This window comes from Centroberyx affinis, unplaced genomic scaffold (assembly GCF_046629955.1).
Source record: "Centroberyx affinis isolate AG114_WGS23_722 - 3 ecotype Tasmania unplaced genomic scaffold, CSIRO-AGI_Caff_v1 ptg002202l_1, whole genome shotgun sequence".
Taxonomy (NCBI): Eukaryota; Metazoa; Chordata; class Actinopteri; order Beryciformes; family Berycidae; genus Centroberyx; species Centroberyx affinis.
The window spans coordinates 57,306-79,298 of record NW_027280506.1 but is presented as its reverse complement, the minus strand read 5'-3'; the positions used below and the strand labels follow the sequence as shown (position 1 = coordinate 79,298).

At 45.9% G+C, this 21,993-nt stretch overlaps 1 protein-coding gene across 1 annotated transcript in view; it reads right to left on the bottom strand.

Moving 5' to 3' along the window:
• Positions 1-3,375: 3,375 nt before the first annotated feature.
• The window catches only part of znf536 (zinc finger protein 536), a gene marked incomplete at its 3' end in the record, with an annotated part of 52,716 nt that continues 34,098 nt past the window's right edge, over positions 3,376-21,993 (bottom strand). The window contains exons 3-4 of the mRNA XM_071532516.1: positions 13,931-14,089; positions 3,376-5,178 (exon numbers count right to left, since the gene is read on the bottom strand). Coding sequence (XP_071388617.1) covers positions 3,376-5,178; positions 13,931-14,089 — 1,962 coding nt within the window. The remainder of the gene's footprint in view (positions 5,179-13,930; positions 14,090-21,993) is intronic.

The window sequence follows — 21,993 nt, the reverse complement described above, 5'->3', positions numbered from 1 at the left end:
AACTACATGGCACGCGGAGAGAGCACTTGTATATCGGCAGCGATGGGTCTAATTGATGCGAGGATATATTCTGCTCTCTTGCCTCTCCTTCCTCCCTCCCTTCCCCTCGCTCATTGTTTACGTACTGTAGCCTACTTCTCAAATTGCGAGAGGTGCTCAGCTGACGCGCTCTGCCATTTTCTCCTCTCTCAGAAAACCTGAGCGCGCCCATCCAAGCCCCACGGAGCCACACTTCTGTCAACACACGCCCTCTTCAGCTTGTCAATCTCAGCCCACTGAAGTCCCGGGCCCACAATTAATATATTAAATGAATGATGGGGTTGCGGCGATGTAAGTAATACGGCGCGAGGAGCGGTGTTCGCGTGCAGCCGTGGCATGTACGGCACCGTTCGAATAATGTAATACTTCATGTTTGATAATGCATGGCTATAGATAGGTCTCCGCTGCAGCCAAGTATTGATTGTGTTAAGCACATCTACAGCACAGCAAACGGCGCAGGCTCATATCAATCTTTGCGCTGCATACTGTACCTCAGTAACCAGATACCTTGTCTGATTACAGAGACCTCGCGGCCACTGCTGCTGTTAATGTCATTTATTGATAAATTCAATCCCCGGGCCAATTTGGGGAGGTGTGGTTCGAGACTATGGATGTGTGAACGTGTGTGTGCATCTGTGTGTATGTGAGAGTGTGTGTAGATACATGTACATTGCACCCCCCCCCCCCCCCCCTCCTCCTCCTCTGAGCATAATAATGAAGAGGCGGCCACTCCAGACGTGCGGCGCGTGCCCTACAACAGGCAGCGCGAATTCAGGGGAGAATTTTCGATATTAATGATTTATGCTCTATTTGCATACAAACCTAATGCAAACCCACTCCAGATAATCACATTTTGCTAGGTCTGAATTGAGTTTTGCGGATGTCTTTGCAAACCCCCCTCTCCCCCACCACCTCCACCTCCACCTCCACCCCCACCTCCACCCCATCCGCCAAATAACAGTGGAATGTGTGGCTCTTGCTCTTCCCACCGTTGGTGACCCCCAACACAAGGATTTGACAAGTGGACACAAAGGGCTGCTGTAATTGTGTCTATTTTCTCATCCATACAGCATGTTCATCCATAGTAGGAGTAGCAATGGTAATAGTAATAGTAATAGTAGCAGTATAAGTAAGAGTACTAGCAGTAGTAGCAGTAGTAATAATAGTATTAGTAATAGTAATAGTAATATTAGCAGGGGTAAGTAGTAATGCTACAACTTGTAGCAGTAGTAGTAGCTATAGTAGCAATAGTAAAAGTACTAGTAGTATTAGTATTAGTTATAGTAGTCATAGTATTAGCAGCAGTAATAGTGATAGAGAGATTGGGCTGGACCCCAACTTTGATCAACAAGTAGACATGACTCAAACAAGATCCAACAGAAATATCATCTTTTCATTCATTCATTCATTCATTCTTAGTTTTATTATTCTTAGTCTAGAGGCTGGAGTCTGCCTCAGCATTCTGGTTTGAGGTGAAAGAAACATGCCCTTGCTTTCCTAAATGTTATTTTACAGTAGCAAATGAAGGCTAAAGTGGTGACACACTCAGTACAAGAACACACACACACACACACACACACACATCCACTGTATGGATTGATTTAACTACTGCTCCCTCTGATCTTTTCTGTTTTTCCATGCTATCCTCGTGCCATCCAAGAGGTTTGAACGGGGTCACGGGTATGTGGGTATCTATTGCCACGAGGTTGGATACATAATCACTAGCTGGGCTTTCTTATTACAATGAAAGCCTGACTCGGACTAGGACAAAAACACAACATGTAAGAAAGGCTTTTGTTCCGTAGACAAAGCCTTATCTAAAAAGGTCAAGCGTTCCTAGTTGCAGGGGGAACTGTCGACGTCACACAACGTCCTGATTAGACAATAAGGAGGGCATTTTCACACAAAGGCATCGCACTATTAAATAAAAAAAAATATGGTACTCATATTCACGGAGATGAAAATACCTTCGCGATGGTAAGATATGCAGAGAGCCCGGTTCCATGACAACAGATAATGTTGTGTCAGATGGAAAGGTCAGATCGACACATGCTGCTGTGTCGCTTCATTATCAAAGGGGTCACATAATTATTATAGGTTTGTATATCTTCCACTGCATTCTTGATGAAAGCGTGCCTGTAAACATGAGCTCTAATGTTTCCAGTACAAATGTTTCATTCTTCTGTTATCCACAAAAACAAAAGACCTATTATTGTTGCACATGATTGCTTGCAATAAACTACCATATTTGGCCATATTGAATGCTCACTAAAGATGAAAAACAGGATGTTTTGCGGATTAATTTTGAAACAATCTGCAAAAGGATTGCTGTTCTAAGAAATTATTTTTTCTATTTCGCCACTCTGTGTTTGCTGACAGTGTGCGGCGGAGTAAATATTGTAATTTAATCCAGGTAGCTACAACACACAGCAGTGTATGGCATTTAATGAATGACTGAATATATATCTTCCAGTATGTACTTAGAATTAGATGTGGAAAATTGGCAACTCAGTCAAACCTCTCTATTTATTTACAACATAATCGAGTTGCCATTGATGGGATATCAGCTAATACTTGCAGGATTGTGTCTTTTTCTGTTCTACCATCTCTGGCTTTGTGGTGTGCATGAGTCACTGTTTGAAAGTACAACTCCAAGCTTGGTCTTTTACTTTCTTCCTAAAGATTTTTTCCCCAACCACCCCTAAACTGCAAAAGGGCACTGTGGAAAAAAATAAATAAATAAAAAAAATAAAAAAAGACTTCCTTCTTCAGTCTCAAGGAGCGGCTGTAACCTTAGCAGAATCATGAAAGCTGACAGTTCATTTTTCACAGGGTCATAGATCGGCGAGTCTTATAAAGTAATGGGCTTTTGGGAGGCGGCTTTATGAGAGCTAAGATAGTTAAGAGACATGTGGAGGAGATGGCACGGGGAGCCGAGGTCCTGCTCTCGCTCACCCAGGGTTATTCCCTCCATGCCGTGGAGAGGGAGGGAGGCGCCGCACTCCCAGTAATATAAACGTGTAATAAAGATTAATCTGTTGCTACTCGCCAGGCCGATAGCTTCTAAACTTGCTTGAAATAAGGCTGAAATCACTTCAGAGCCAATCTCGAGGCCTTTAGTGAGTGTCTGAGATTCCTTTGTGGGTGTCAGGGAAAAAAAATGTATATGTGTTTGTCTTGTGTGTTTAGTGTGTATGTGTGCGGTGATGGGGAAATTGAATTTGAGACACAAGTGTATATCTGCATGGCTGTTTGTGTGTGCTGCTTTCTATTGGTGAGGATATCTGTGTTTTACGGTGAGTACAGTGCCGACAGGGGGGTTAAACACACACTCACCGGGTACGTCTGGCCTCTTCATGCCCCCCATGGGTGCTCCTCCCACTCCGCCTCCCAGGCCGTTGAAGGCGGCGAGGTTGTCGTTGCTGTAGGCTCTGAGGACCGACAGCATGTTCATGTTCATCTGCTGCTCTAGGTGGGTCTGCTGCTCGGCCTTCAGCAGTCCCGGAGGACCCCCGGGGGACGACAGGAGGCCCAGGCCCTGCTGCCACTGCTTCTCCAGGGACAGGCCTTGGTTCTGGGGTTGGGCGCCCAGAGAGAGCGGGGTCATGGCGGAGGACGATCCGGCCAGACCGGCTCCGCTCATCTGGGGCGGCGGCGGAGAGGCGTCGCCTTGGAGCTGTTTGGGGTGGTTCTGGAGGCGGTCGGAGGCAGGACTTTCTTCTTCCTCTCTCTCCATGTCCATTTGTCCATCCTCCTCTCTTTCCTCCTCCTCTTCGGCCGCTCCTTCCTCCTCTTCTTCTTCGTCGGAGTGATTCTGGCGCTGCTGTCTCTTGGGGGTGGGCGACGGGGTCTCGCTGGCACTGCACTCGCCAGCTTTTACAGCCTCGTCGTCGGAGCCGCCCTGGTCCTCCTCGGCCTCTCCGCAGGAGCCCCTATCAGAAGTCTGGTCGTCCCCAGCGGAAGATGCTCCTCCCACAGCCTGGCTGGGCAGGTCCAGCCCCTGGTCTGCTGGAGCTCCATACCCCTGGAGGCCCTGGTTGGCCCTTGGGGATCCATCATACAGGCCTCCGTACTGCCTGTAGAAGTCACTCTGGAAGGGGTTGTGGGGAGGGTCCATGTGGTTGTTCCAGCCTCCCTGGGTCTTTTCTCCATCTCTCTCTCCATCTCTGTCAAGGGTCAGACCAGAGGTCTTGGTGCTGGAGGAGTGGTGGGTGGAGGTGGTGGTGGAGGCCTCTCCGTGGAGCTCCTTGCCTGTGTCGGAGCGCTGCTGTTGGGCTTTCCCTAGGTGGTTGGCCTGGAGGTGGAGGGCCATGAGCTCCAGGGAGGCAGTGGAGAAGGAGCAGAAGAGGCAGCCGTGCCAGGCCACGTTATCCTGGATGGTGACCGAGGAGCCGGGAAGAGAACCGGACGCGGACTCGGGCCGGACCGACACAGACAGGTCCAGCGGTTCGTACTGGGATCCGGGCTTGCCTGGCTCCGAGTTCTGCTTCACCTCGGCCCTCTCCTCTCTGTCCGGGTCGGCCGAGGCGGCCCTCTTGGCTTTGGGCTCACCGCTGTCATAGTAGCGCTGGCTCTGGAGCTGGACTGGACTCTGGTTGTCCTTCATGTCCTTCTTCATGGAGCTGAGCACAAAGCTGTCCATGAAGGCCTGGAGAGAACCTTGAAAGTGGACGCCATTTCCCATCATGCTTTGGTAGGCCCTGCCCAGGTCAGAGAAGCTGGCAGGACTGTCCGTCGCCGTCGAGACCAGAGTGGACGGGCCGTCGGCGGAAGTCTTCATGTTCTCGGCTGCCGAGGCGGAGTCAAAATGGCGGTCTCCACGTTCCCTCTCGCGGTCTCGGTCGCGCGGAGACATCATGCCGGGCGGCGCCCACTGGTGCGGCAGCAGCGGACCTCCCCTGAAGTCCAGGTTGGGGGGCATGCCCTTGAAAACGTTGCGGAGGACGTCCGGGCGAGCGAAGATGCCGCCACCGGCTGACTTCCCGTGATCCTCTTTGTGCTCGGAGGAGGGGGTGTGGCCAGAGGACGGGCCGGTGGCGCCGTTCTGGCGTTCGCGGTGGTGGCGCTCCAGGTGGTACTTCAGACTGGCAGACTGGGTGCCAGCATAGTCACAATGAGGGCATCGGTAGGGTTTCTCTCCTGAGAGGCCAAGAGAGAGACAGAGAGACAGAGAGAGGAAGAGAGAGGGAGAAAGATTGAATAATTAACCTGATTATTAGATTGACTGGATATCAAAGCCTATTTATTGGAGCAGGGAATGTGGACCCTAGGGTCATGTAACCTCCCTGAACGAAGAAAATGAGGTCAAATGAATAGAGCTAAAAAAAAAAAAAAAAAAAAGATATGCATTTCATTAACTATCATAAAATAAGAAGATGTTTAGTAATTGCTTTGCATTAGGTTGGCATCAAAACACACGCAAATTAGAACCCCCCCCCTCCGAAAATGGCCTGAGAGGAAAAAGAAGGTGAAAAAATATAACTGAGAAGAAGCAGCAGCTCAGAAAGACAAAATACAACACAAGAGTTATGAAGAGATATGAAGACATATGACGAGACCACAACACAAAGCAACACAGAACACGATTCCGCATTCAGTCCTGTCTCTTCTCTCCTTTCGGCTCTGCTCCATTTGTTGTTTGTGTGTGTGTGTGTGTGTGTGGTGGGGGTGTGGGGGAGAATGGGGGGGTGGGGGGGTAGGCATCTGAATATGGGTCGATCCAGCTCGATCCAGCCCCGCCAAGTGAGCCATCACTCACATCAACACCATAAAAAACATTTCACCATATGGTGCTTTCAGTCCACTACAAGAGATAATATTTTCAACTGACAACAAAACTGTCTCGATGCTATCTCTGTTTGCATGAGCGAGGGCTGAGGGCGCGGCCGGGCCTCTGTTTGTGTGTATTTATGTGGATCTGTGTGTGTGTGTGTGTGCGTGCGCGTGTGTGTGTCAGCCTGCGGTGGGCTCATCCTGCCTCTGTTTTGGCCTTGTTTGCTGTCAGGCCTGTGCCTTGGCGATGAGAGTGCAATTTCTCGGACATTCCCTATTTGCAGTTTATCTTGAGGAGCATAAATCAGCCGCAGCAGAAGATCTCCCCAACCGTCGGCACACTGCGCTGCGCTGGGAACAAAATATGGATGATACACTCCGATGTAGAACTGAGTCAATGAAAAGATGAAAAAAAAAAAAAAAAGGGAAAAATCTGCAGGGGACATATGTGAACCACATGCTTGTGTTTCGATGTTGCAGTGTAGCCCTATGATAAAAAAAACAATATGATTCACTGAAGTGTATACAGATCAAAGTGATTTATATTAAAAAGAGGGGGCGAATCTATTGTGAAACATTTACATATACTTATTTACGCTGCACATCCATATTCATGAATATTCTTGATAATGGTAAAACAGCAGCATAATTCTGCCAGAAGTGGATCTTCCATTGGAATGATACTTACTTATGTTGAAATAGAACGCATCCTGCTAGCAATTATAATAGGCTTGGAGTGTGAGCCAGATTTGGATTCATTAAACAATGAACAGAGAGGGGGGAAAAAAATGCTAAGCTTGATTTTTTATATACATATAAAAAGTTCCCAGAATGGAATTTCTGTTAGAAGGATAACAGATTGACTGTGTGGAGAGTGAGAGGGAGAGAAAGAGGGGGATTGGTGGAAAAAATCAAGAATAAAAAAAGGGGATGTTTGTCAAGTGTTGTGTGTGTGTGCGCGCGTCTATATATATATATGGCCATAAAATGTTTAGATTATACACATGGAAACCATTTTATAAACGAAAAAAATTTGCATTGTTACGCAAGGCTGGTTTGAATGATTTAAGTCGGGCTGTGTAGTAAATCATGGATATAATTAGCAAATGGCATACTGCTCAAGTAATTTATCATTATTTGGAGGGCACCATTCCAGAAAAAGACTCTGCGATCTGCAGACCTACTGCAGAGTTCTCAAATAAAGGGCCACAAACACCAACTCAATACAATATTGATACAGCAGAGAAAAGAATAGGAGGGGAATACAAAAGAAAAGAGAAAGTGGAAAAAGCTGAAGAGAGAGAGAGAGAGAGAGAGAGGGAAAGATGGAGAGGGGGAGAGAGTGCAGGCGGCCGAGACAGATCGTCCTGACTATAGATAGAAAAGACGGAGTGATTTGATATCTTTTCTTTTACACTAGAGTGGCTATGAAGCATAGAGTATATTTAAAATAAACCACGCGAGATGAGCTTTTAACCCAATAAGTGCTTCTCCTGTGAGCTGGCGAACAGAGGCTCAGCGCTGATTTAATAAGGAAACGTCCCTGATGCAAATGATCATTCTCAATTCCTCTAACTGGACAAAATGATATTCTAGGAGCCAAATTAGACAGAAATTAGACTGATCTGATTTTTTTCCCCCCCTCCTCCTCTGCCTTTTTTTCTCTCCCCCCCCCCCTTATAAGAGGTTGTTAATGTTCATGGGGGAAAATAAAGATTAATGTTCCATCCATGTATCTAAAATAAGAATGAAAAGCACCGAAAATTGTATGTTTGACACTCCCCTTTGATGTGTACGGAGCGAGCCCCACTGCAAATAAATACAACTGCCCTCAGAGAGTGATCAGTTTATTGCCGTTCTCCATTAAAAACGAAGCATTTAAATATATCTCCGGTGCGAGGGAGATGGAGGAGTGCGCACATGTCTGCATCTATCCGTGTGTGTGTGTGTGTGTGTGTGCATCAGTCGGGGTGTGTGTGTGTGTGTGTGTGTGTGCATCAGTCGGGGTGTGTGTGAACACATGTTTACGTGTGTGCCTGTCTGCCTGAGCCAGAGTGTGTGTGACTGTGTGTGTGTGTGTGTGTCTTAGAGGGCCATTTGGACTGGCTAAGACATCTGCTCCATCATACGTCAGGGGCCTGGTGTGACATCTGGGGAATATACTGTATCCTGCCTTGCAACATTACACACAATTTACTGCTAAAGGTCATTATGTACCCGTTAATCCACTTTTAATTGATATCAGCGCAAACAGCACAACCTCCCAGCCACATGACAGATCACTGCCGCCACAAAACCAGGAAATTGCTATTTGGGAGTTATAAATAGAACGGTAAACTTTTTTGTTGTTGCCCTCCTCCACTTTGTTTCACGTTTTTCAGTTTCTGACAAAGGTGAAGCGCGAAAGGATGGAAAAGGGGCGGAAATCCACCGACTTTGGGTTCGATTTTGAGAAACTAGCGCTCATAAACGTCTAAGTGACACCTTGGTGGATATAAATCGTCCCCCCCCCCCTCCCCCCCTCCGATGGCTGCGCTGGGGTCTGTTCCTCTGCGGTATGTTTCCACTTTATGTCGCTTATGCTGATTTCATCTGGCTTTGTATGAATTGTGACGGCGCCATAGAAACAAGTGAGGGTAAACACCCCGGACCTGTATGGAGGGGCAATTAAAATGGCTTAATAGATATGACATACTGTAAGATGAATTTCCTCTTGGCCCGGAAAGCGGAATGGTGAGAAGCAGATGGAAAAATAAAAAAATAAAAATAAAAAAAACACCAATGGGATGTCTGAGGTTGAGAGAGAAATGGAAGTTGCTTTACATCTGGTTTAAGTATATCTGCTGGAGTTGGTGGCAGCTCAGTGAGTTGAACATGGCACAAGGTTAAAGGTTCAGTTCAACACTATAAATGTCCAGTACATACACATGTGCCACCGAATGGCTTATACAGTATATGAAGTCTATCAATATGATCTTAACAAGTCATTTAGTCTATTATTGAGTCCTAAAATTGTCATTTTCTTAAAATAAGTGAAGAAATCTGCCACTGGGCTTCGATAACTTCACTTGTTTCCAATGCAAATCAACTTTGTAGAATCAAGTGCCATTTTATTGACAGCAGTGCAGTGATCTGCCTTATTCTGACTGGGTTCAACAGACTGACACTCATTTCTAGAAAATTCCTGAAACAAGTGAAGCTGCATTGGAAACAAGTGGAGCTGTCTCTCCTCACTGCAGAATGTTTCTCTCGGTTTAGGAAAAACAACATTTGAAGGCCGAAAATAAGACTAAATGACTTGTTGATGATGGACGTTCAAAATAAAACGAGTGCGAGAGAAATGAGAGAGAGAGGTGCACTGAAGACAGAAAAAAAAAGGTAGAAGGAGAGATATGCTTGTAGAGAGAGGGAGAAAAATGAGGGAGGAGGGAGAGGGAGAGAGAGGAATAGAGAGGGAGATCACAGGTCCCTCTTGATTCATCCTGATTACAAGGTTAGGTTAAGGTTAAGTGACATGGGCAAGGCCTGCCTCTCCCCTCTCTCTCTCTCTCCCTCTCCCTCCCTCTCTCTCTCTCTCCGTCTCTCTCTCCCCTCGTTTAAAGGTGAGCGGGGACTCTTATTGGTTATGCCGCCCTGCCTGAAGTTATGTGTGGCTATTGTCAAGAGCGAGGACCTTTTTATTTTTTACACACAGCTGCTTACTGCTAAATAGTGCCTTGTCCAGAAGGGGACAATCTGGGCCTCTAATTGCTGTCACTGAAGCCTAGATTCATTATGTGACTTTCCCATTAAAATGTGAGCATTAATTTGTATAATGAAATATCACCCTCTGCAGTGTGTTCATTAGCTGTGGCCCCACACTGTAGCGCCACAGCCGCACAATGTTAGCTACCTAGAAAACTGTGGTTAATTTCGCTAATGGATATTTTCCCACTCACTGTTCAAGAGGAAATTAATACTGTAACATTAGCTCTTTAACTTTTGGGAGAAATTTAAATTCACTTCATTCCTTTCAAGCTGGCGTTAGCTGCTCATTAATCTCGGCGTCGCCGTCGCACAATGCCGGCCCGAGCGGCTCGGTAAGCAACTCCATTGTGTCGCTCACGTTGCATTAGGATGAAGGAGGGGGGGAGGGGGGGAGGGAGGGGGGTTCGGCTGTCATCTCTGGATTTCTCCGTATTGTCAGCGAGCGCGGGGAGGGATCTTTAGCCGCTGTAAAAGTCATCTTGCGGATGTAATCAGGGTGTCACAGTGGAGTTGGTGTGATTAGGTTATAGGGATGATTTAAAGGCCACATGTTGTGGATGCATCAAGCTGTTTTTCGCTCCCTGCTATACGCTCAGGCTCTGTGCTTAGATAGGCCCCGGTCCAGGGTGCATTCCATTCCAAAACGCAGCACCCTCACTTCACCTTCCTCATAGTCCCAGGTGCAGAAAATCTTCCTCAACCTTGATTTTTTTCATGTATTCTAATGTATTTTGGAGATCAGGATAGGGGAGATGTAAAAAGTAACATTCAGATGGAAGTGGATGGACCCCCAGACTGCTGCGTGTGTGTGTGTGTGTGTGTGTGTGCTGCACGAGTTAACGCCAGGCCTGGGATGAGGCCTCTGCTTCCTCCAGGATGAAATATGGCCCTCGAGGGGATCCTTACTGTACCACTCAAAGCAGACATAACTCAGCTCTCTCACCGCTAGGTAACAGATGCCCCCCGAAAACCGCCACCAACGCACACATGCGCGCGCACACACACACACACACACACACACACACACACACACACACACACACAGAGAGAGAGAGTACCATAACGTTGCAGGGGATGGCCCGGCTGTGACCTGGATGTGCTATTTAACATGGGGATCCTAATTATGTCAGTACACCAGGCGTGCTACCATGCTATACAGCCTTCTCTCTAATTCCCCTCCAGACCTGAGGTATGCGCCTCTTATTAAGGCAGGGAGAAGGGGTTACAGCGCGGGTGGTCTCCCATTCTGCCTTTTAAGTGCATGGAGAAGGAGGGAAAAAAAAAAAAGAAAAATGCAAGGGAGAGAGTTAGAGAGAGAGAGAGAGAGACGGAGAAAAAGAAGAAAAGCTAGCATTGATTTTTCTCAGCTGTAAGGGGATTTCCATTTTCAGTTGTGAGCGTTTTAGCCCCAGCGTCTCCGCCGGCACTCAAGGATTACATAGTTGTGAAGTGCAGAAACGGACTAAAAGGTCAGGACGTTCGGACTGAGCTTTTCAAGAACATCTTGAGGAACTGGAGGAGTACGAATCTCTGGTGGAGAGAAGAGAAATGACTCAAAGTCTGTTCATTTCTCTCTCTGTGCTGTGGTCGCGTGGTGTTGCAGTGATGTTGCGGTAAATAAAACGTTGGGTAAACTATGACCTCTAGTCTGTGATCGTATTAGGGCACACAATAGCCAAAAGAAACAAAAAAACACATTAATTTATGCCTCTCTCCCTTGAAATATGCGATTATTATATAATTTAAAATGGATTGACACTACTTACTATGCTGTATATTAGGAATTCAGGCCATAAATTGATGTCAGCTTAAAAAGGTGGATAAACTGGAGCTGTGTTTTGTTCATGCTACAGGGAAACTTAATAAAAACCTTAAAAATGATGTTAAAAGCATCTACATTTATATTGCAGGTAGTTAGCTGATTCTCTGATCTAGAGTGACTTACAATGAACAAAGTTACTGGGGTCAAACTTGTGACCTTTTGGTTACAGTTTCTCTAACCACCATGCCTTCCATTATCTTCTGTTATGGTGTAGGCTATATGATGTAGTATATGATGTATAGCAGTGATTCTCAACCTTTTTCATATCAAGGACCCCTAATTTAGTACACATTAGGGCCATGGACCCCCATTTGATTGGACCTAAATCTGAGAATATTTTTATTGTTAGATATGATTTTGTCCAGAATGACTGTCTGTATTGTAGGTAGAGAGATAACAGTGAAACTATGATCAAAATAGTCATTGTTCTACATTCTGTAATTGAGTTAACTTCTTCTAAATTAAATAATGATGAAGTTTAACAATTCATCATTTTGCTGGGGACCCCCTAGAACCCCCTCAAGGACCCATGGTGGTCCCCGGACCCCAGGTTGAGAACCACTGATGTATAGTACGTCTATGATGTAGTAAAATGATGTATATGAAGTATGTATAGGATGCATATGATGTAGTATGTATATGCATGATGTGGTATGGTACATGACATGCGTATGATGGCATATAAAAGCCTTTTAAGACTTGTCAGTGATAAAGGGCTATATAAATAAACAAGACTAGACTAGACTTCTACTGAATAATTTGAATAATTGCAGCATCTTCTACACTAAGAGTGTCCAAACATAAAAAATGCACCAATTTGGCTATACTGGGTATGCTGGTTTGCACTCTGGGACGTGCTGGGAGGGCTGGAACCCCATCGTCCCAGTCACCCAGCCGACTCCACACACACCAGGTCCAGCAGCTAGAACCCAGCGTCCTTGCTGTAAGGTGCCCCCGGTGTGGTGTAATTGTGACTTTAACCTGGATAGTTAGTGGGGCGTTTCTAGCTCGCAGTGGGTTACAACCCTGGCCGCTGCCCACAGTCCACATCATTACTCTGACTGGAGCCTTAACCTCCCAGCAACACACACACACACACACACACACACACACACACACACACACAGCGGACAGGTTGCCGCAAAGTTGGGCCGAGCGCTCAAAGCTCAAAGCGTCGGGGCGCTTGACGGTAAAATAAAGCGAAATCTACCGGGCACATCATCTCACGCATATCCCCCCAAACCCGCAGACAGGCCGGCTTTGTTTTGGTTGGAAAGTTATTGAGAGTTAGCGAGTGTGAAATTGCCCTCTGAGTGATGTCATCGGAGGACACTGAACCCTTGTTGTGTTAATTAGAGCTCAATGAAATGATGAGGATGAAAAAAAACAAAAAAAAAAACAGAATAGCCACGGCCCTCAGCCTCAGCGAGGGACGCTGTTGGGAAACGCAGGTTCCTTGTTAGAATATTGCCACAGTGGTGTGAATAGGTTTTTTACATCAATTCGAAGGCAACGCATTATAATCAAATATCTAATGAAGTAAAGACCGCAGAGAGAATATCTCTGGGGGAATCAATTACATCCAGGGGACCAAACAGGATTCTGAGTTATAGGTGAGAATTATGTATTGCAGATGAAATGGGTGACAGGGAATCACAGGGTGCTTATGGCGCCGCTTATTTTGATACTGTCATTTGGATACTGTGGCCATCTGTGGTCTTAATGTTGATGGAGGTAGTTAGTGTGTAAGGTTCTTTCTTTCTTTCTTTCTTTCTTTCAATACAGAAAAGATCATTCATTTTAATGAGAAGGGTTCGACCATTAAAGGTTTTTGAAAGATGCTGCCGATATCGATTTTTTTGAAGCTATTTTGTGTCACCTTTTGTGTTCCATACTTTAAAATTTTAGAATTTAATATTGCAATAGAGTCAGTTCAGGTTAACCCCTTCAACTCTGATTTTCTCCTTAAAATTCCCCTTAAGTTAGATTTTTTCCCATACTGTACGACAATGTCACATCCATGTTCTGTATCTGCAGGTTCCAACGCTTCATTGAAGCTACAGCTGCTTATACTGAGGACTTTATGGCTGCACCATTACATCAAATGGAAAAAAAATCTAGATGTTTGTGCATCATTTTCTACACATTTCCCTCTAATTCAGCGTGACACATTTGGTATCTTTGGAAACCTTGGGATCTTGACCAGAATTTAAAATAAAGTTCTGCGGGTTTGAACAAAGCTTGGCAGGGGCAACATGTAATCACGGACCAACTGGTGGGGAGTTGAAAAGGTTAAGGGCTTCCCACAAACAACCAGTGCGGTATTTATCAATTCTAACATATATATATATATATATATATATACAGTATATCCATTTAATTCAACAATCTGCAGCGTATCCATATCAGAGGATACGATTTTTCGGTCTGAGCCAGGAGGGAATGTCAGTACAACTAGTGAAGTAAATTTTGCATGAAGTGAAATAAATGTTTCATGGCTGGGATCGCTGCGCTCGGCTCGTGTCACATGACCTGAGGAGGTGGACTGACCTGTGTGTATCCGCAGATGGACTTTGAGATGATGGGAGGTGCGGAAGGACTTGCCACAGTAGGGGCAATCCTTGGAGGACGAGGCCAGACTCCGCTCTCGATGCTGGGACAGAGACGGCTGAGCGCTCCCCGCCGCCTTCCCCAGGTCCTCCCCAACATCTGGAGCACACACACACGCACACACACACACACACACACACACACAAGGAGGGAGAGACAAATGGAAGGTGTGTTGAGTGTCACTTCAAACCAGCCCCTCCACACATCACAACACAACACAACGCTTTCCCTTTTTTTTTTTCTTCTCCTTCTTCTTCTTCTTTCCTTTCTTTCCTCCTCCTGTCTGTCTTGTATTGTCCCCCCTCTCTCTCTCTCTCTCTCTCTCTCTCTCTCTCTCTTTTGCCGCCGCCAAGCTGGAAAATGTGCGAACGCCACACAAAAGTCAAAACGCATCAAACGGGTTCACGGGGGCCCGCGCTATTTTTCCCTCTCTGACAGAACGCTGACAGTTCATAAGCTTTTCAGGTTCTTTAGAAACACCAGCGGCCTGAGCTCCCACTCCCACTCCCCCACCCCCCCCCCCCCCACCCACTCACTCATCCACCTACCCACCCGCCACCTCTCTTTTCTCCTCCCTCCGCAAGTGTCTCTCTCTCTCTTTTTTTATCCCCGCTATCATCATCATCCCCCGGTGAAGCATATGGCAGGTGCCGGCGAGACTTAACAATGCAAAATAAGAAAAGAAACACACACGCAAAAAAAGAAAAAAAAAAAGAAATTCGGGCTGTGTCAGCATGGCGGGATCTCCTCGCGTCTCTCTCTCCCCCCCCTCGACCTGATTTTGACAGGCAGCTGTCACGAGATATGATAGGGTGATAACGGCTTTGACCCCGCCCCCCTCCCCCGAAAAAAAAAAAAAACGACAACGACACGCAGTTTAGCGCAACAACAGCCTGTTATCAACACAATCACCTTTGCGCGTAGGAATCGGAAAAAAAAACGACAGCCTGGGAACGTGTTGACAGCAGCACAATCCGAGGTGAGGGTGTCATCATCAGATTGTACACGCTTGGCCCCCGGTTTGTACGCGGGACGGTTCGGGAGCCTCTGATGTGCTGACAGTCGGCGGATTTCTCGAAGGCCCCCGTTCTGGGCGGCGGGACCCGGGGACGACACGAGTTCAGTTCAAGAACGCTTGAAAGGGAAGACACGGAGACGGAGCTCGATTCGTCTCAAATCAAAAAAAAAAAAAAAAAAGATAAATTAAAAATTACCCGTATTGAGTTCCAGGAGCATTTTGATGGACGTCGCCGCGCGGGGGAGGTTGGCGGAGTTCAGCGTCAAACTCAAAATGTTTGACAATTAATTTTATTTAAAAAAAAAACAAATATTAAAACAGCTTTGGCAACTGTTTTGAGCTGAAATCAAGATGATATTGAAGTCCTGATTTCAGCCCGACTGGCAGATTTCAGACACAGTTTTCAACATCTGTTCAACCTGGAAATGTTTGCTGAGAGTCAAAGCAACCGGTCTGTCACTAATGCAACCGGACATGAATTTACAGCAGCTTCAAAAGCGCTGTAATCACTTACTTTGTGGATAAGGAGGTTAAAGTCCATGGCGGGAGAAACCATAGTTCTGCTTTTTGATCACAAACACGCTCGCGCACACACACACACACACAAACACACACACACACACGGCCTACATGGCGACAATTATGCAGCGGGGCCCGGGTGCGTGCGCGTGACCCAGCCGAGCACAAATAAGGTTAAAAATGTGATTCATTTTCTTTTCTCTCTCCCGGCCCGGCGCATGATTCGGTATGTGCGTAGGGGTGGGGAGGCAGCCCGAGAGAAAGAAAAGAGAGAGAGAGAGAGAGAGAGGGAGAGAGAGAGAGAAAGAGAATCAAAATCGAGCAACCCACTTAGGCAACCACGCCGCACAATAAGGAGCATTTTTTAACAGTAGCCTAATCTTTTCTTTTCTCCCGCTCCACCCCCCCACCCCACCCCCCACCCCCCGCCCGCCCCATTCCACCCCTCCTCTGTCGGGAAGTCAAATAAGGTTTACAGAATGGAAAGGCCCAAGTCAGCAAGTCCTCTTCCACACTGACACTAAACACACGACTCCATTCAGCGGCGCTGCTATCAGGCTGAAGGCTATTTATCACAACTGAAACTGAAAGGCAACCGAAATGTAAGTCGGCTGACAATACGCAGATACTAAATACCAGCTGCTGCTACTCGGCGGAGTCTAAATGCTGCACATAGTGGGTTTTTTTAAGTGAAAAGAGACTAAATTCAGCTTTAAAAGTAGATGTTAAATGCCGGATTTTGGTTTAATATGACCAACAATGCTTGATTCAATATGTGATACTGCATTGCTCATACAAAAGAAGTGGAAATTAAACAAATTTTGCGAGGCCGGGGCAACTTCTTTCTCCCTTTATATGTTAAAATGGAAAACAGCAGTGTTTTGAGCGTAAATCCACAACATTTATTGTGAATTTTGCTTAAAAAGAAAGATGTATTCATTTAAAACACATCCCCTCAGCGCCGCAAAGGATGCTGTGACTTTCCGCGAGTCGCCATATCGCGCGGCCGTATGCGAGCAAATCGGCGAAATATAATTGTATGTAAAAAATATCACAGGTGAGATTAATATTTCCTGAATAATTTCGGCGCTGCGCCGCCGCCCCCGGTCATTTGCATTTTCATTTGAATGCATTTAAAAATGACCTCTAGACAGTTTAAAAAAAAAAAAGAAGAAAAAAAGAAATCCCCCAGTGCTTGGTCCAGGTCTGCACCATACTGTAGTCATAGTTGCCTCCTCATAAACATATTTACAGCCATCTACTGTACAGATCCCTTTTTGGCAAAGATTCCCCTGATCGTGTAACAGACACTGGCCCACCTGCCCGCCCCAGATGGGGCAAAAATTAAAAAAACCCAAAACACAGCTTAGAAACAGGACAAACACGAGAACACACACACCCATGGACACACACACACACACACACACAGGCTCTACTGTCTGTCTCACTGTCTCTCTCTCTGTCTGTCACACACACACACACACACACACACACGTCCTTGTGTGTCAGGGTTAATAGTGCTCCTGTAAGAGGAAGACACACTACTGAGAGGATGAGAGTGTGCTCTCCTGGCATATAACAGCCCTTCAATAATGAATGGGCTTCACACATTCCCACACACACACACACAGCACACACTACAAAGAACGGTAAAACACAACTTGGGGTGTGCTTTCCTGCACTGGTACATATGTGTGTGTGACGTGTGTGTGTATGCATGCCTATAGGTGTGCATACATACATGTGTGTGTGTGTGTGTGTGTGTGTGCACGTCATTCCAGGCCCTAGCTGGGCGTCCAGCATGCTTGTCTTTAATCAGTTGACTGATCCTCAGCTTTTAATACGGCTGTTCCAATTACTGTAAAAGTCATCCTGCGCCGTATAACCACAAATATTGACACTTTATTGCACAACACATTTATGGCATTTTGAAGGTCACCCCATATATTACGCGTCATCGCTCCACGCCGGGTGCAGGGAGAGACTCTCGATCGCCCGTCGACACCCTCTACCTATTGATTTTCCATTTCCCAGCTCCCCTCTCTCTCTCCTTTTTTTTATGCAAAGAGGATTCACTGTAGGAGACACAACATTAAAATGATTGTCACAGGTGAGCCATCGCCTCCGTATATAAAAGGCTGTTAAGGCCAGCTGCTATAACTCTTTCTCCTTGCTCAAAATGTTGTTTGAGTTAGGGCTTGGGTGGGTTTCAGAAGGCCGATGCAGATATTTGTTGTGTATTTAGCCGTTTTTAGGCCAAAACTGACCAGTATTCAGTGTTTTTACCCAGAGTTTTATTCTTATCAGGGTGGAAAAGCCTCTGAAACAGCATTTAGACCATCATGGGACACTAAAACTCTCCACTGAAACCAAGACTGATGACATTCTGACCCACCACAGCTACTCAATGTCAAGGAAACTTCTGGATACATTACTGCCTTTGGATTAATTGACAAAAAACATGATTGAATAATTCAATTAATAAAGACAATGGCATTTATTTGCAGCTTGCTTGGGTCAGGGAGGAGCCTCCATCATATCATGCATCAGCATGGCTGGTCAATATCTGATATTTAATACAAGGCCAATATCAGCAAACCAATCTACTGTATCAGTCCAACACTAGCCTAACTGCTTTGCTATTGGGAGCACTGTCAAGGGCCCAAGCTAGGTTGACATGTGTTATATTCAATTTGCCATTAATCCCTACAGCAAAAAAACAGGATTTGTATCAAAAATGACACCGTAACAGAATATGATTTCATGAAACATTCGCACTACTACCTATTTTTTTCCCCAAACCCTTCCGTCAAACTCCAACACTCAAACTGCTCCTATCTATAGTGCCTCACCGCCCCCCCACCCCTTCACCCCCCTACCCCGAAAAAAAAGAAAACATGACAAATGCAAAAACTGTGACTGTGCTAGTACAAGAATATCACAGAGATAGCAGGAAAAAGAAAGCAAGAAAAGAACCCCCCCCCCCCAAAAAACAACAACAAAAAAAAAGAAATACATGTATAATTCAGCTGTATCTGATCTGAGACCAGCTCCTCTCCCCTCTTGCCTTTACTGGTGTCACGGCGGCGTAATGGAACATGCCAGAACAAAGGCTCTGAGATCAGATTGGAGCAGAGTTGAGCAGCCATCTGGGAGGCAGGCTGAGTATCAGTCACTCTGCCTGCTGTCTGCTGCACTCACACTCACACACTTCCCCTCTGACTAACTGTGCGTGTGTGTGTGTGTGTGTGTGCGCGTGACATCCCCCCCCCCCCCCTCCCCCCCGTCCCCTCCTCCTCTCCCCTCCCCTCCCTACTGCACGTCACCGGGATCTTGCAAAGGAAGCGACCGATCGGCTGCCACCGCGGGGATACGCCACCAGGGCAACCTCCATGACTGACTGACAAAATATATAAATTGAGAGGGAGCTTTCTCTCTCTCTCTCTCTCTGTGTGTGTGTGTGTGTGTGTGTGTGTATGAGAGTGTGTGTGTGCGAGAGTGCCCCCCCGGGATCGGGCGCACACAGCCTCCTCCTTTGCGGCGACCACACCCAGTTCCCATTAATGGAGGATAAAAACAGAAGAAGGAAAAAAATAAAAATAATCAACAACAACAGCAAGAAGAAGAAGAAACAACAAAGCCGATGAGTGTGTGTGTGTGTGTGGTGGTGGTGGTGTGAGGTGGGGTGGGGTGGGGTGGGGGGTGTGGGGGGGTTGCCAGTTCCTTAATGGTGCTCTTTCAATCACACTTTGCACTCTAAACGTTCTGCGGTTTTGATTACTATGATATCACTTTCAGGAAATAAAACCGGGTTGGGGAGGGAAAGCAAAAAAAAAAAAAAAAAACAGGAAAAAAAAAAAAGCACATCAGTCATAAAAACACAAGATGTTTTGCTTCTCGCTCGGCCATTATTCTAATGCGTCACGTGATTCCCCCCGTCCGTCGAAGCCCGCCGGCCCTCTCTCTCTCTCTCTCTCTCTCTCTCTCCATCTCTCTTCATCTCTCTCTCTCACTCTCTCTCCCTCCCTCTCTCTCTCTCTCCCGTAGCCAAATAACCGATCGGGGAGGAGGGAGAGAGAGAAAAAGATTGACGGAAACAGTTTGAAAAGGGGAAAGATATTAAGAGAGATTGGGCCGAGAGAGAGAGAGAGAGAGAGAGATAGAGAAAGGGAGAGAGGGAGGGAGGGAGGGAAAGAGAGAAAGAGTAAAATGTGATGACATCATTTGAAAGGCATTAGGCTTTTAAAAATGCGCCCGGGGGACTTGATTTCCTTACACCAGAGCAACACAACACCATCCGGCCTGATGCTCTCTCTCTCTCTCTCTCTCTCTCTCTCCCTCTCTCACCCCCCTCTCTTCCCCTCTCTCTCTCTTTCTTTTTTTTTTTTTTTTTGATTTGGACCACTGCCATCTTTGTGAGCGTCTGGTTCATGCGAGTTAATCAATTTGAGGTTTAGTTACACTGCTGATGCTAGCATTCCAGCCACTGCTAGAAAGTAATCTGAACTCGCAGAATTTATTAACCAAACACCAATTATCATTAAACACCACTGCATTATCCCCCTCCTTTTACTACCTGACAAGGACTACTTAATGAAATTTTAGATTAAAGTTATTTGGTGCGTGATTTATGGGCGTCGAGAAAGTCCTAATGCAGGGCTCTCCCAGCGTGCAGATGCTTTTGGAAGCTTTTTTTTTCAGATTTTTTTTTTTTTTTTTTTTTTGGCGTATGGGTGTACACTAGGGAGCTGGGAACTCTCCAAGGTATTACGGCAACCAGGTCTAGACCAAGAAGAAGAAGAAGAAGGAGAAGAAGAAGAGACAGGATGGGAGGGAGGAAAGAGAGGGAGGGGGAGATGAGAAAAAAAGCGATGATGTTCCCACATTTACACAGCATCTTCATCTCTTTTTTTTTTTTTTTTAAACCGGTGACCCCATCTAGCAACGGCGACAACACCAAAGACGAAATAAATTTTAAGATTAAGAATACAAAAAAAAATATTGGGGGGGAAAATGCACGGCGTTGTTGTTTACCCCCGCAATGTTTGCGAGATGAAAACAGCGGCAGAATGTGTTACATATAAGGCGGTGGGGTAAACAGGGGCACCAGATGTTCTTTGATGTTAATAATGGCATTTATTATTAATATTAATTAGACCGCATTCAGCAATACATTTGGGCCATTTCCAAGTCAATTAAGCAAAATGGCATTCGGGAGATGTTGAAACGACATTTTAAGGCAGGTGTTCGGCAGTCCCCTAATAAAACATTTTCACAGCCCCTGAAAAACAAGCCATTTTCCGGCTGATTTTTATTTATTTTGACTCTTTGTTTGCTCTTCCCCGGGTCTTTTTTTTTTTGCCGCTGTTCTGAGCGTTTTGGCCTCCCCCCCCCAAAAAAAAAAAAAAAACAGGTTTTCAGATGGAATATCGAATTAAAATATATGTCGTGACTCTGATGCTGTCCAGCCAGACTGAATCGGTGGCGGAGGGGGACAAAATCCAGATATGGAAATCATGATTATGGCCATGGAGATGATAATAAAAAGACTCATTCACACAACAGTGAGGATTTACCCGTCCACTGTTCTCCAAATGACAGTTTAATGCCAGTGTGCGTTCTGTACACAAGGCCCGAGCAGATCCACTTTTCTTTTTGCGCCAAATTTTTTTTTTTTTATATCTGCAAGGCCCGATCCACATATAGCCATATAGACATGAGGGGGTTTCCAGCACCATAGTTACCAGCAGATACCAGTCCCCACCAAATCTAATTAGACAACACATGCCAGAGGCCGCGCAGCAGGGGGCGTCTTGTCTATATAATCTAAATAATCCCTGGCTATATGTGTAAGGATAAAAAAAACACACCCGCTCTAAAGCTCTATTCAGTTTAATCTAGACCTCTGAATAGGGCTGCCACACCTCTCGGACCCAGTGTGTGTGTGTGTGTGTGTGAGAGCGTGCACGTGTGTGTGTGTGTATGCGTGTGTGCTCACAGCCCTGTTTTTGGCAGTGGGCCCTTTCTCTCTCTCTCTCTCTCTCTCTCTCTCTCTCTCTTTTTTTTTTTTTTTTTTCTCCTCCAAAGCCGGTGGAGGCAGCAGCCTTACAATGGTACATTAACAATCTGTGCGTTCATTTATCAGTGTGTGCGATTTGGACTCTCCGTTCATGGCGCGCTGCACTTTTCACGGCTGAAAATTAATGAACAAGCCTCCCCTCGCAACAAACATGCACCTGTGCCGCAGAGATGCTAATCACAAACATTTATATTTATTAGCGAATGGCCGCACTAAAACCGGAGTTGTGTGGAGAGAGAGAGAGAGAGAAGGGGGAGAGAAAAAAGAGAAGAAAGGAAGAGAAAAAAAAGGAAAAAAGAAGCAGGAGGAGAGATAGTTCCCCATTTTTTCAGTAATGAAAGGGGAGTCGTTTTCCTGGTTTTTTTTTGCGGGATTGTGTTTTAAGCT